The sequence below is a fragment of the Condylura cristata genome, unplaced genomic scaffold (assembly GCF_000260355.1).
Source record: "Condylura cristata isolate star-nosed mole 26May11 unplaced genomic scaffold, ConCri1.0 scaffold00011, whole genome shotgun sequence".
NCBI classification, from domain to species: domain Eukaryota; kingdom Metazoa; phylum Chordata; class Mammalia; order Eulipotyphla; family Talpidae; genus Condylura; species Condylura cristata.
Window position 1 is genome coordinate 21,198,474 of NW_004567112.1, and position 15,770 is coordinate 21,214,243.

General features: G+C 38.0%; 1 protein-coding gene across 2 annotated transcripts; it reads right to left on the reverse strand.

Moving 5' to 3' along the window:
- Window positions 1-765: 765 nt before the first annotated feature.
- Window positions 766-15,402, reverse strand: CCNJ (cyclin J). 2 transcript variants are annotated; one of them, XM_004680590.2, is made up of 5 exons: window positions 15,293-15,402; window positions 10,454-10,664; window positions 4,549-4,848; window positions 4,302-4,425; window positions 766-3,760 (listed from the first exon to the last, which is right to left on the reverse strand). In XM_004680590.2, exons 1-5 carry the CDS (start codon window positions 15,359-15,361, stop codon window positions 3,349-3,351), a joined length of 1,116 nt encoding a protein of 371 aa, XP_004680647.1. In that variant the 5' UTR covers window positions 15,362-15,402; the 3' UTR covers window positions 766-3,348. The 2 variants fall into 2 exon arrangements, with proteins under 2 accessions (XP_004680647.1, XP_004680645.1); XM_004680588.2 differs by having other exon boundaries at window positions 4,302-4,461.
- Window positions 15,403-15,770: the final 368 nt, after the last annotated feature.

Consider the following 15,770-nt stretch of genomic DNA (forward strand, 5'->3'; position numbering starts at 1 on the left):
TTAAACTGATTGAGATTAGGGCAAGTAAATCTTACGGTTTGTGGACAACTGAATATAAACTTGTCACATGGGATTCAGAGTTCCCTCAGTGTAAAGCTACCTGCCCTGGTTCAAAATGCTTGCTGCCTTCTTTTTCTCAAATTCAGCCTTGAAAAACACTATCGTCTCACTGTATATCAAATAATAGGTGGTGCTAGTACTTGACCTTGGCACTGCCAGAGCAAGTTACCACAAGCAGGACTCACTTAAGACACGCACACCTCTTCAGGGGTATACACTCCTAAATCACAAACCTATTAAAATTTTACTCTTCAGAACAAATTTTCTGTCAAACTTTAAATTAAATTAAGTATTAGCAAATAATATCTATACTTACAACTCACTGACATCGTCACTCACTGCTGACCCTGTCTCTTCTCACACACACCTGACCATGTGTCCCTACTTGAGATAACTTCAGATTTTCTGAAGCTTGCATAATAAAAGCTGCAGTTGCTAATGTACTAATTTTATGTTCAAAAGGACAAAAACCTGTCCTGTAAATTTCAGTGGGCTCTGATGCTCAGTATGGAATAATGGACCAATGTTTCTCACCACTGTGGTCATGGTCTATTTCTGGATGGCTTTTATTTACTAAGTCTAATTTCAATTCTGACTTAAAAAAAAAATACAAATCAATTCACACTTGTATTTAAAACAAAACACCAAAACCATTTTACTGAAAACTAGTTTTATTTTAAAATTAAGTGCATAGCACTCATCTAATTCCACTGGTGTAAACTTTAGCACCATACTTGCTATTTGCAATTAATGTCAACACAGATACATTTTGGTTGGCAGTCTGTACTTGAGTAGTGTTTATTACTTAGTGGACTTTGGTAAAGCCCTTTATACATATTTTTCTCTTCACAGTACATGTTTAATGATGGTCCGGTAATCTCAAAAAAAAAAAAAAAACAAAACCCAAAACACCTAAAGACTAATCAATAAATTAAACAAAATAAAACCCATACAACTCCCCCCACCCCCACAAGCTAGCAGTTGTGAGCTGTATTTATACTGAAACCTAATGTTTTAAAAAATAGTTCTGGTTCTCCAACCCTCCTACCCCTCCCCACTCTGGGTATGCAGCAATCGCAACCAATTTTATTCTACTCCTTCCCCCAATTAATCCAGTGTTCTTTAGCTTTTTTAAATATAAATTGGGAAAGTGTTAACAAGTATTTTTAAAAGGCATATTCTACAACAAGAATGACATTTAAACCAATCAATAAAAGCATGACAAGACATTAAATTACCATAGGCACCAGTTGTTTCAAGTTGGGACAGATCCCATGTTAGGGGACACAGACCCCATCATCTTACATTCATAGTATTACTGAGGTAGTTAGAATACTGAAAATGGACTCCAGGCAACTGAGTTCTGAATGTGGAAGATATGTTCTTTTGAACCCACTTTCTCCCCAAATAATTCAAGTTTTCTTGAGGCAAGAACTAACAAAATCCAATTAGCAGCCTTCTTTAAAGAAAAGTGATGCTTTCAGAAAACAATTTCATGTTTGAAAACTGCCATGAGTGTTCTTACCCGAGTGGTTTTTGTTTTGTCTATCAGACTAGTAGATCCACATCATGCCCTAAGTGTCCTAATTATAAGTCACAATTCTTTTAAGGAAAGGACATTCTCAACTCACGCTGGCAGCAGCCAGCCCCCCACACCCCCCACTCATCCACTGGAGCCATCTGGGTCTCTTGTGGAGTCCCCTCCCTTCTAAGGATAGCCACTGGCTTGATTACTGAGACTCCTGCTGCATACCCACATCTTGTAAAGTTTTTCAATGCATATCATGGCAGTCACATACCTGCCAAACAGTTTTCCCTTCTATTCAAGTGCTATCTTTTAAAAAAAATAAAAACACCAAAGACACACCTTACTAATTTTTAAATCAGAAAGTTTCCCTCCACCAAATCTCTCTTCTCCCACAGATAAGAGCACGATGCATACAGTTTATTACAATGATTTTTTTTTTTCTTTTTGAAGTTTATTCCCCCCAAGCTCTTTACCCCCACATTGCCCTTACTCTAGTGGCTATTATTGCTGTGTCCACCCATTACCAGTACAGTGAAATGACCCAGGGCAGTTCTGGGGCAATCCAATAGAAGTGGTTGCTGAACTTTAGTAATCAGAACCTTGGCCTGCTTACACTGACAAGGTGGATTCAAAGGTTGCTTATAAAACCTGTCTTCCACATAACAAAGTGCTGCTCTAGCACAACCTGAGAACTACCATGGCCACACTCCACTCCAAAATAAACCTACAGAACTTTTTTTTAGTACTGACATTTTACAGTTAGCTATGCCTTCCCTAACAGAAACTTTAAGAGTAATATCTAATCTCGGTGAAAGTCACCAATTGCACAGAGGAATGCAAAAACCTATATATGGTATGATTGACAGGAACTACCAGATCTTCATTCTAAGCGAGTAATGATGTTCTCATTTGAAAACACATCCTAGCAGGAGTATTTCAACCAATGTTATAAAGGTAGTTCATATTATAACATTCCCAAAGCATGTTGCATTACAGTTAAATGTTTCCGAGCAGTACAAATTCCCTGAGTTAAATGTGTTTTAATTCTAAAGATCTGAGGTTGATTACTTAGGGGAAAAAAACAACATTTATGACCATGATTTTAAGAGATCTAGTCCATCCCCAGTTTTAGTACATAAATCCAGGTACCTACACCATCTGTGACAGGAAGTTATATATAGAATCATTTAAAAGTAATTTTTTTTATGCACAGACTGGAATAGCATAGCAATTCATGAGCTTAAACTTGGTCAAAAGTTCATTTGTAAATCAAAAATATAACACAAAACTGCAGAATAAAAAAAAGGACTTCTTCAAAAATTAATACTGTAACTTTCCTTCATAAAAAGACTATTTGGCAAGTCTACAGATAAACATTAGTCTCTGATATATAAACCAACATTAGGCCTAGAGCCCACCACAGGTCAAATCTCAAAATGGCGAACTGTCTGTCCAGATTTTCTGTGTTGTACTGAATATTTCCGAAATACTTGGACCATCAGTCAGGGCTTGAAAATTTGTCATCTATGGACTTGTAACAGCATTTGACACATACGTTGTAGAAATGTTTGTAGTGTTTGCTTAGTCCTCCCAGGTATTCATATGGTGCACTGAAAGGGCTATTTAATCTTCCTGGTGTTGGTACCTGAAGAGTTCTGAAGCCATTTGGATCCCTTTCTTTTTGAAGAGAAGTTTACAAAGTTTTCCCCAGAGCTTCAAGTCACAAAACAGTCTGGGTTAGGTGTTACGTTCATATATAATCACCTTTCAAAGCATGGAGTAATGCAAGGGTAATGTTCGTTTATCTGGTAACTCCGGTTATAAGAAACATTCAGACAGGGTTTAACTTCTACTGGTATAGCCAATGACATCCCAACACCAGTCTGCACGTGCCCAAGGCCCTGAACGCTAGTTTGGAAGCCAGCAGGACATGTCTGTAGTGTGTAAGATGAGGTGTGTGTGGTAGATACAATCTGCTGACAGCTCTGTTGTTCTGTTACAGGATGGCGATACTGCAGTGAAGTCTGATGTGTCTGATGGAGATACTGAGGTTGCTGGAAGTGAACTGGCCGAGAAGGCTGGGAGGCAGTCGGGAACACACTTAATTGTGCTGGTTGAGGCCCAGCCTGTCCTCTCTGTTTGTTTGCTTCTTTTACATCATTATCATGAGCGCTGCAAGAGAGAAAGGCAACTGTTAATGTTACTTGAGAAGAAGTGAAGAAACTTATGCACTATCCCCAATTCCTTAACAGTTGATTCCATGGACTGGTCTACTACTTAGGTAGCAGTCATGCAACCATAATTTCAGCAAACATAAGAGGGCTATTTCCAGCTTAGGAGATGTGTCTACAATAAGCACTTACTTGTAATTGCTAGTTTATTGATATACTGTGTCCCCAGGATTCAAAGATGTGGAAATGGGGAATGCAACAGATTTGTCTGGACTGATCGCAGAATTATTGGCTCAGAGACATGCAAAAAGTAGCTCCTTTATCATGAACCCAGAATCATACCAGCAATGACGACATCTTACTGGACGGTACCCCAAAAGGAATTCCACTCTAGAGAATTTCTTATGGCTGCTTGCTCATGGTAGCAAACAGTTAAAGAGAATAAGCTTCCTATAAATTTTGCACCTTTGAGGAGTTTTAGGGAGCCTTTACATGAGAAAAATACTAACGGCAAATTATAAACAAAAGAACAGAAGGCTTACATCAACAGCCGTTCAATGCACTGCACTAAGAAATCCCAGGAATAAGCAGTAAGACGATGCAGTCTTGTAGGCCACGTTGGAGAAAGACGAAGAATAATCCTTGAAGAAGCCACACATGCAGCAGCTACTAAAGAAGGTGCATAATTTAGAAAGGCATAATCTGTGGAGACATCAAAAATGAACTTAAGCAACAGAATACACAAGCGACAAGCTCACAAGTCACTTACTGGGATCCACGATGACTCACCTTGTAAAGATACTTCCAGGAAGTAATCTGCATACTTGGCCATGTAGAGTTTAGTTTTTTCTAAGCAAATCATTGGCCAGCCATCGTGAAGATCTGTTTCATGTACTGCTTCAGAGAGATAATACTCGATGAAATGAGCAGCTGTTGGAAGGCAGAGGTTCCACTGAAAGGTTTCTAACAGTAATAGTTCCATATGCAGCAAGTTTTGTTTTGTCAGCACTAGATTCATGCTAGTCATACAACCCAGGCTGTTGAGCTGCTCCAGCTTAGGCACACTATCTTCTTTTTCTTCAAATTTACCTTACAAGAAAGAGGTAGGAGAGAATGTTAGGCAAATGATCATCTGCTGTCTCACAACAAAGATCTAGATCTGAAGGCATGCTTTCCCCTACCTTGGGCAGATACAATTGTGCTAGAACTCTGTGGTCCCCATATTTGTATTTTTCTTTCAGTACCTTCTTTCCCACCCTTTGCCCTTCCTTAAAAAAAAAAAAAAAAAAAAATAGAACATTTAAACATTTCAATCTGTGTCCCAATGTATAACAAAAATAGCCGTAAGTACCAATGAAACCTATATGGCCTTCTCTGGTGGTACAACAGGTTAAAGCACAGCACTATGAAGCTATCGCAGCCACTGCAGCAGGAGCTTTATCCCGGGCCACAGGTGACTCACATGGCACAGGAGACCTCTCCTGACCTGGACCTGCCACCGCTCTCCTCAGCAGTGTATTTCAATACATCTGCCTGTTCTGCTCCCCATTGTTTCTGGTGAATCCTCTCACCCCTTGGATCTCTGGCCTATACCCCAGTACTGCATGCATAGATTTTTATTATATAACATTTTCATGATTGGTTATTTCCAGAACTTAGGTCTGGATAATTCATGATGCACTAAGTTCATGATGATTTTCCAGATGTAGCAATAGAACCAAGGAGTTATATCCAAACCTTTTTGGGTCCTTGTCCCATGCTGGCCCAAAGAAAAAGGAACTGTAACTAATGCTTAGCCCTCCCCCCAGTATCATGTTCTATTTTATATTTGTTTACAACAGTCATACTATATTGCAGTTATTATAGTTCTCTCACAAAAGATTTAATACACACTTGTTCAAATTTAGCTTTAAATGTTACAAATCTGTATATAAATTTCCACAATTCAATATACTTGGCTTACTTGGAAATCTCATGACTTTATTTTAACCATTTAAAAACACTTTAAAAAACAAAATAAACTCTTGATTCTGACAACAGAATCGTAGTTACCAGAGAACTGATGGTAACAGGTAGGTAAAACCAGTACAGGGGTCAAATGGTAAATGGAACTAGACTTTTGGTGGCAATCACAATGTAGCACACAGATGAAATAAACAGTGTTAAGTCAAAATTACCTCAATAAAAAATATAAAAGTAGTTTCTTGAAGAGCCAGAAATACAGTCAAAGCAGGAGAAATCAGGTGAGTTTCCTTGTGAAGTTTCTCTTCCAAGAGTGTACCATTTAACACTACATGTTTAAGTTAATAATGTACCACTGGCTACTATCTTGGCCTTTCCTTAGGGAAGGGGAATTAGGGTATATGGTTTTATCTTCTCTGAGTTCATGACTTCTAAAAGAGTCTAAGCCCAAAGCAGCTAAATATTTCTTTCTGCTGTGTAACTTTTGACCTTTTTAGATACAAACCATTCTTTAATTAAATGTTACTACAGGGAAGGAGTTGATCCGTTAAAAAAAAAAACAAAAAACAAAAAGCTTTATGTAACTGAAATGTCTCAAGAAACCATAAAGCCTCTCCTAGTACAAATTACAAAAACATGAATTTTATGAATTTTGTCACCAGCAGCTGAATGATAGTCATCCAGCATCCATTATCACTGCATAGATACAGGAGAAGAATCCAGTGTTTTCAGGATGATAAGAGTGGAATTCTTTGTAAGGAGAATGACCTAAGAGCATTCAACCCCTCTGGATGAATCATTAAAGCTTTCAAAATGCCCTGACATTTGTGTAACAGCCCGCAATATGGCAGTGTACTTCAAAGGACTATTGTAAAAATTAATGAGTTTATTTATACTATGCTTGAAATTCTTTTTGAAGAAATTAACACACCATAATTCAGTTTAGTTCAAGGGTCAAGAATGTTTCATATTACCTTCTCAAACAACACCGAAAATAAAATTCTGTATGACCCATTTTGCAGGTCAAGTAATTCGAGCCAAAATAAAATGGAAGCCAAAGTAAGACTCTGAATGCCCAGATCTGTACTTACAGACCAAAGCATTACAATGAGTTAAATGGGGACAACTAGTCAAAAGTTCTGTTATTCAATATCTGATGGGGTGTCTGTTTATAAAGTACGTGGCTAGTACATGTATGAAAGACTTTGTATCTTGATTTGTATTTAAAAATAACTTGCAGTGTGTAAATAACTATACTTGGCATTTAAATCAGGATTAAGTCATGGAAAATAGCACATTTTCAGAGCCAATCGGGAATGGCAGGTATGTGGTAGCAGGGCATGGATCAGAAGTCACTGTGAGCTCTGCCAAAACACATCCTATTCTCTAGTTACTATGTAGGGGGAAGTCATCTTCAATGTATTCTAACAATACTCACAAATTTTTAAGACCTTAAAAGAACTAGGCAATTTATAGAAAAGTTCTATTCTCATTAAAATTGAGATGTAAATAAAAGTGACTATGACATACAATTCCTCTATTAAAGTAAAAAGCTTTGTGAACCACTCTTAAGAGAAATAAGCACTTGTCGAATTGTTACTACTAGCTCTTAGTCTCACTTTTGGCTTCATTGAGTCCAAGAGCATATCTTAATTACACAACCACCAGCAAAAGCCTCATCTCCAAGACTGTTTCTGGTGTACTTTACAAGTTCAGTGCTGATGACAGAAACCAAATTAAACCAGTGTACACATGTCAAAGAGCTGGAACTTGAAAATTTCCCAGGGTAAATCAATCTTTTCTAGAATCACAAACATTAAAAGCCAGGAAGCTAGATTAAGGATTATACAATCTATGAAAGATTTATGTAACTTTTATGTTTCAATTTTCTATTTGGTTTTTAAAATTTACCCCACTTGACCCTCATAAAAAACTTAACAAGTGTATCAAGAATTAAGATGAGATTCAAGCACTGCTGAAATTCACATGCTGAAAAGTCAAACCTAGGGGATCACTATCCCCATTCTAAAACACTGCTTTTAATCAGAGAGACCCATTACGCAGCTGGAAATGCACTAGTATCTGGAACTGAGAAGCTGTGCTCTGTCCTTGGCCAAACTACTTATAGCCTCCCAATTTATTTTTATAACTGGAATCCAACTGTTACTTAGTCCTGTTAGCTATAAGCTGTGCTTCACTTTTGTACATCAGGCTGTCATCCCAACACAGGAAGCAGCTAGCAGAGGGGGACATACGGAGTTCAATCATTTCCTGATGAGAGGATATTTGAATATGGCTTATGGTAACTGGAGAGATGCAATTTGTTATCCAAACATGATAACTCCACAAAAAACATCAGATACTGACAGCAGGCTCTCAGTTCACCACTGTGTAGTATAGTTACACACAGAGATTATTGTAGCTACGAAGAGACAGTCTCTTGGATTCCTGACCCTAGCAGAAAACCGACAGCTTGAATTTTTTTTGACAACTTCCTACTGAGAAAGAGATTCTGTGGATCGGTATCTTACAATTTCCCATTCTCCAATGGAAAAGGAAGGTTATAAAAGCAATTCCTCAAGAAAAATAGTCTAGATCCTGGGAAATGAGCCAAAAGTAACAACACACAGATTAAATTAAACAATCACCACATAGATTAAACAATCTTCAATAAAATAAATTGATCATGACCTTTAAAACTACAGTCCTGGGTGAACTTTGGTTGTAACATGTAATTTATGAATAGTTTAGTAACTCCTAATTCATTTAGAAACTTACCAGTGACACAGTGACAAGCTTTAATCACAAATAAGTAAGTCTGAACTTACTATACATTCATAACTTAGTCTACTACCAAGGTTCACCCCACACTTTAAATACTCATGGGCATGGAGCATGCGGTGACAGGACAGTGATGTGCACATTGGGCAAAAAGTTACTTTTCATTAATGATCCCAAGATTTTGATATAATCAAACCTGCATATCTTGTTTCTAGTGTCTGAGTCTATAATAAACTAATATTCTGTAGGGTTAACAGGAAGTCCTCCTACCTATGGATTCTTAAAACATCCAATTTAACAAGTGTGGTTTTTTCCAATCTGATGCAAACTACTAAATCATCAAGAGTTTCATAGTGATAAAACGTATAGAGTTATACATGTGACTGCTTATGAGGATGAAACCTTTATTGCATGTTAAATTAAAGGTTAATTATAAATGTTTAAGCACCACCTGTCTGGGTTTCGGGAGGTGGGGGAAATAGGAACAGGTAAGATGTGTCTGGATCTTAAGAGGGCAGACTAAAGGAAAAATAGAAATATTCAGGGAATGAACAGCATTGTGATAAAAATTAGGCTTAGGGTGCAATGGGCAGATTTGGAAGATGAGACTAGAATGGAGCTAGGTCAAGATGAAAAATTCTGAATGTTATAGTAAGGAGTTTCCATCTTAATCCACAGGCGGTGGAAAGTTATCACTAAGGTGGCATCTTATTTTGCATTCATCATGGTCCACAAACCATTTGAAATAGCTTACAGAAATACTTTCAGGGAGACACAATCAGTTGTTGGGTTCATCAGACCAAAAAACAAGGAAGGAAGAGAATATCTGGAGAGATTAGTACTGAAATGTAAGTATGTGGTTATAGGTTTATTATAGTCAAAGCACAAATTTACAAAGAAGTCTAGTGGCAAAGTGTAGGGGGATGTTTCTTAGAGAGCAATCAATGAGATCACTAACACTCAAGTGGGGGTTAAAAATGAAGGCGGTCTATTTCTACACACTATTCTGAAGTAGTAAAAGTAGAATGCTATAATATAATGGCATGGATGATATGAGATTATATAATGGACTCAACTTCAGTATCAAGTACAATCTTTTCCCATTATTAAAAGAAGGAAGATTCAATTTCAATTCCCGAGCATACCATCTTTCTGTTCAGTCAAGGAACTAACAATGACATAAGTTACATGAAGACATTGAGAAAGAGGCACCAAGAGGCCCAACAGTAACCGCCAACTGGTAACAAGTATTGTTGTCTCAGATTCCACCTTACAATCTGCTACAGCTGTGCCTAATCAATAAGCAAAGGTGTCAGGGTTTGTACCAGTTGCATGTGAACCTTGAGATTATTAAGCCAATCATTATGTCATCAGTAGAAAGGTAACTGACAATGTAAGAGTAAGACACTTTTTAGACTTCCTCAATCTTAGCTTCATTACATCTTGAGCCAGGTTTTTCTTGTGTATTGCAGGGTGTTCAACAGCATCCCAGGTACCTACCACTAGATGCTAACAGCATCTTCTCTGGTTGTGATAATGAAAAACTGTCTTCATATTCTGCCATGTGTCCCCTGTTGGGCAAAACTGCTTAGTTGAGAACCACTGCTTCTAAGGCAATTTTTCTTAACTGGAAAGCCAGAGTAGGATCACCTGTAGAACTTCTCAAAAGTCAAAATATCCCTTATAAAGTGGATTCTGGGTCAGTAAATCTGGAGTGGTATATTATTTGCCTCCCAATATTCTGGATGTAAGGTTTAAGCACAAATGTTTTTGAAAGACCCCTAAGTCATTTAATGTTCAGTTAAGAATTATTGTGCCAGAAGCATGTTCAATATTAGCTTGATACTAGTAAACTAGAAAGAATGGAACTTGGTGATATCTTACCATTTTTACATAAACTTATTTTAAAACAATTGAAATTTCCAGTCATGTCAATCAAATTTATACTTACTTGCTAGAAGCAGGCAGGAAAGTGCAACTAAATGCAGCTGCTGGATAGAGATGTCATAGCGATCCATAAAAAGGTCCAGCAAATATACAGCAAGATGTCGGGCGGAAGGGCAGAGTGTGAAGCGATTGCTCACAATAGCAATCAAGTCAGCAAAATACCTTCTCAGACTGAGTTGAGGGGATTGACCTTTGTAGGAAGGCAACTTTAGCTCCTAGGGCAAAGGGAGTAAAATTTAGTCTAACACAGGACTAGGATAAATACCCCCCCCATAATGATGCAAAGACAAATTTCCCCAATATGTTACTGCTACACATCCCGAACACTTTTCTTGAAACACAAATAAAAAAGTGGGTAAGGATGGCATTTAATTAAGTGTAAAGGATAACAAATAGCATTTAAAATTTCAGCCCAAACACTTATAGGGCAATGCTATTTTCCCTTATGGAATTACCACCCATGCCTCCCACGCCCCTCCCCACAACCGCTCCCCACATGTCACCTTCCTATTATGTTATACATTATACTTGGGAGTATAGAAAGTAAAGACCACTATATATCTGCTACTACCTTCTCATCATGTTTCCCTTTCAGCAGCTGCACTCTCTCCAGCTGCAGTCATATATTCACACACCTAAATTTTCCCCCATCATTCTTCAGTCTCAGAACTATACAGTATGAACTTGTTTTTTTTAAATCAGAAATTTTCTATACTAAGGCAGTTCTATAACATAGTGAAAGATGGAATGGTTCTAATTCATTTTATGAGATAAATACAAATATTAAGCCCGAATATACAGCATTTATGTAACTTGACACTGCACACAAAATTTTGATTTAAAAAATGGCTAAAGGACATGAACACATGAATAAACATTTCTTGAAAGACATGCAAATGGTCAATAAGCACATATTAAGATGCTCATTATTGCTGATAATTAGGGAAGTGCCAAGAAAACCCACTATGAGAAACCCATCAGGACTGCTATTATTAAAAAATAAAAACCATGTAGGGCCATCCCTGATGGCACAATGGGTTAAAGTACAGCATTATGAAGCTATCCATAGCCACTGCAGCAAGAGCTCCATTCCTGACCAGAGAGGTGACCCACATGGTGTAGCAGACCTGGCTCACCAGAACTCTGTCTTGCTAGCTGTTCCCCTCAGCAGTGTATTTCAGTAGATCTGCCTGTTCTGTTCCCCACTCTTTGATGAATCCTTTCACCCCTGCCCCTGCACCTCTGGCTTATACCCCAGCTCTTGTAGGCATAAATAAACCTTTAAAAAATAATAAAAATCATATGACAAGTGTTGATAAGGTTGTAGGAAAACTGGAATATTTGTTTACTGGTGTGAAATGTAAAACTGTGCAGTAACTATGAACAGCAATATTAAATCTCCTAGGATGTAGGAGTTTAAATGTAGAATTACCATATGACCCACTAATTCTACTTTTGGGTACATACTGAAAGGGCTTGAGCAGATATTTGTATATCTATATCCATCTAACACTATTCACAATAAAAAGTTGTGTGTGGGGTAGGAGAGGGGCTGCAAGTAACCCAAGTATCCACCAGTGGATGAATAAACACATCTTCAATGGAATATTATTTAGCCTTGAAAAGGAATGAAATTCTGAAGTATGCTACAAAAAGGACGAACCTTGAGAACATTATCCTAAATGAAGTTAAGGCAGACATAAAAAAAAAAAAAAATACATGATTCCACTTACATGTGACACCTAAAGTAGAAAGCCAGAGACAAAAAAGTAGAATTGTGGCTATCACAGACTGTAGGTCATGGAGAATGTGCAATCATTGTTTAACAGGTAGGTGTTTCAGTTTGGGAGATGACAAATGTTATAAAGATGAATAGTGGGGATGGCAGTAGCATTGTGACTAAAACTTATGTCACTGGATAATATACTTAAAAAGGGTTAAAATGGCAAATTTGTGTTGTGTATTTTTCAGCAATAAAATAAATGAAAGTTAAATGAGTCAAAAGAAATCACTTAAAATAATTTCAGACCACAAAATTTACATATGTAAAAAAGAGAAAACAGGGTAATTCAGTAAGATAGCCTGTTACAAAGTTAATGTAAAAATTAATATTTTTCTGTATATCAGTTAGAAACATTTCATATACACTAAATATGAAAATGAAAATACCTAGAAATAACCTTATATTTGCTTAATTATGTGATTTCTTATAATGCCAAAGAAGTATGAAAGATTTAGAAAACACAGGAAGATTTATTTTTCTTGGATAGGAGAACCTATTTAACAACATTTCAAATTATGGGAGAATAGATGAATTTAATAAATTTTTCAAAACACAGGGCAAATTAAAGAATGCTTAGAAATCAACAGAATGGAAACCACTGGGAAAATAAAAAAGGGCTAAGAAATACAAAAAGATGTTCCATCTTATTCAAAACTAAGGAATTGCGATGTTTTTACTTACCACATTAATTTTATTAATTTTTGTTTATGCTATTAAGTGTAGAAGTAGGAATTCCTACATTATTGTTCAGGTTGACAGATAATACTCTTTAAGAGGGAAATTAGGCAATACACCTATTTTTAAAGATAGCCTTTAACCTAGCAATCCTAGACCTGTGAATTTTCCCTATACTAAAGGAAGCCCTTTGTAATACTGTTTTTACTATCAAAACAGCAGCATAAAAAAGTTTAATGTCCAACAACCTGGATGGATCTCTAGAAAATTATGCTCGGGAGTTAATAGTTAATCCCAAAAGGTCATACTATATGAATACATTTAACATTCTTGAAATGATAAGATTACAGAAGTAGAGAAGAGATTAGTGGTTGCTAGGATGTTAGGGGTAGGAAGACCACAAGAATGAAGGAGAGAGGACATGGCTATAAAAAGGTAGTGTAGAGCGATTCTGTACTGACAGAATGTTTTGTACCCATAATGTCCAAACAGCAACTTCCTAAAGGAAGGTCAAGTCAGATGCTCTAAATTATATCAAATTAAACTCCAAAAAGGCAGCAATCATGCCCATCTCATTCACTGTTATCATTGTAACACCTGGCATAGCATTTTATAGATATTTAAATATGTTGAATAGGTAAGCATGAGTATCCAACTAAATCACTTAATAACCTAGAATTGATATTTCAATCAGAAAAGTTAATTTTAACTTTCCTTGATTTCAGTCTACTAAAGATCCAATGGTGGATCTTTAGTTCTTCATGTTTACATTTTACTGATCAATGAAAGTATAAAGTGTGGCCATATTGTCAGATCACAAAAAATGTGGCTTACACAATGCTTAAAGATAAAGACAACCCAGCATGCCACAGGTCACCCAAGACAAACTTCAATGGCATTACTTCAGATCTGGTGTTACCTCACATTCAGAGTTTGCCCTAACAGTTTTGTCTTACCCCTTGGTTTCTCACTGGAGTCTAATATGCAAAAGCATTCAACAGCAGCTGGAATAATCTACTTCCAACCTCAACAAAATTCAGGTAATCACACAAAATTAAAATTATACACAAAATATAATCAGAAACCATGGAAGTCAGCCAAAAACTTTTAAATTTCATGTTTTGTCTATATATTTTAAAATCTATGTATCATTAACATCAAATAACTACCACATAAAGGGTAAAGTGTTGGCACTTAAAAATGAACAAAAAAATGTCAAAAGTATCTAGACAATTTCAAAGTGGAAATCCTGCAACTCTCCTAAAATTCCAGAGAACCACTCAGTAGTTAAGACTTTTCTGTGGTAAAATGACTTATGTAGTGTGTCTAAGAGACTGACAGTCAGAATTAATAAGTAGCATTTAGAAATCTAGAACCTTAGAAAAGGGAACCATGTAACAATTTGCAAGAATTAGGTTTCCTAATCTATTTAACCCAGTTTTTAACCAAAATACAAGTTCACTATTATCTGAGGATCACTCAACCGGAAGAAAGTGTCCTCTTTATTAAAAAGCCAGCTGTTTGACTCCTGTTTTCTATACATTAAAAAAAAAAAAAGGTTCTTTAAATCCAGGGGGGGACTGAGTCAAGTTAGAGATAATTGCCCAAATAGCCTTTCTTTTGGTTATCACAGATTCAGATTAAACTCCAAAAGGTGAGAAGTAACAAAAGAGCAAGGCTGAACTGTTTAGAAGTCGATTTCCTCCCCGACATCTAGTAAGAATACTTGGGGTTACTTTCTGCCTTTGATATTAGCTGGAAGGCAGCAGCTCTAACTCCTCCCTCCAGGCTTTAGGAATCGTCCCAAATCCTGGGGTCTTCAGGATAAAGAGCAGTAAGTTATTTTTTAATGCTTACTATAGGCAGTGTTCAAGTATTAATCGAATTGCCTTGAGGCAATTCTGAAAATTATTATTCGTTTTACAAATGAGGAAATCGAAAAACCGAAAATTACGTAACTTGTCCAAAGCCTCACAGTAAGTTATTAGAAAGACTGGGAAATGTAGTTTTGTACAAATGTGACCCAAACAGCTGCATGCCACAGCCACTGCAGCACAAGGAGGGCTGTCCTGCCCAATAAAAAGCCAACGTATATTCCTTTTTTTTAAGTAAAAGACCAAGTCCGTGTTCCAACTGTTAACAAGAATACCAGCCATGTCCCTTGACACCTTCCTTCTCCCAACTATCGCGCCCCACTCGCGCTCCCCCCACCACCATTTAAACTGCAGGTTCTTTTGATGCTTCCTACCGAAGCAGCCAAGAAATTAATCAACCTTGAACAAGCAAAGCTGCCTTTTCTGGCCTGGAAGCAAGTGGTCAAACCTGACCTGACAACCCAAGGGAGTGAGCTGCATTCAGTGAATGGCAAGAACGGGCGTCAGTTACCTTGTACCGAAGCGCTTGATGGATGTCGGCAGCCAGCTGTCCCCGCCACCACTGCCCCTCCAGCTCCATGGGACCCCGCGGCACTCCCGGCCAGACGCCGCAATTCGAGTCTGCAAGACACGCCGCACCAGCGGTCACGGCCGGCTCTGGCCGCAGGACCGCCGCGGGGGGTGTGACCGCGGGGATCTCCGCGGGGCTGACCACTGCTGCTCATTTTCACTTCACTCGGCCTACAGCCAGCGTCCATGCAGCCACCCCCGGCGCCCCGCGGAAGGACCAGCTGCCCAGTTAGAGGCTGGCTGCCTCTGAGAACCACCGGGCTGTGCGCCGAGCAAAGGGCTAACTGGGACCGAGGTGCGGGCTCCAGAGGCGGGCGGGTGGGGCGTCCCGGGTTCGAACTCTCCCGCTGTCCCTGAGGAGCCGCGACTTGACACCCGCGGTCCCAGCGCTGGCTGAGGCGAAGAGCCCTCGCGGAGAA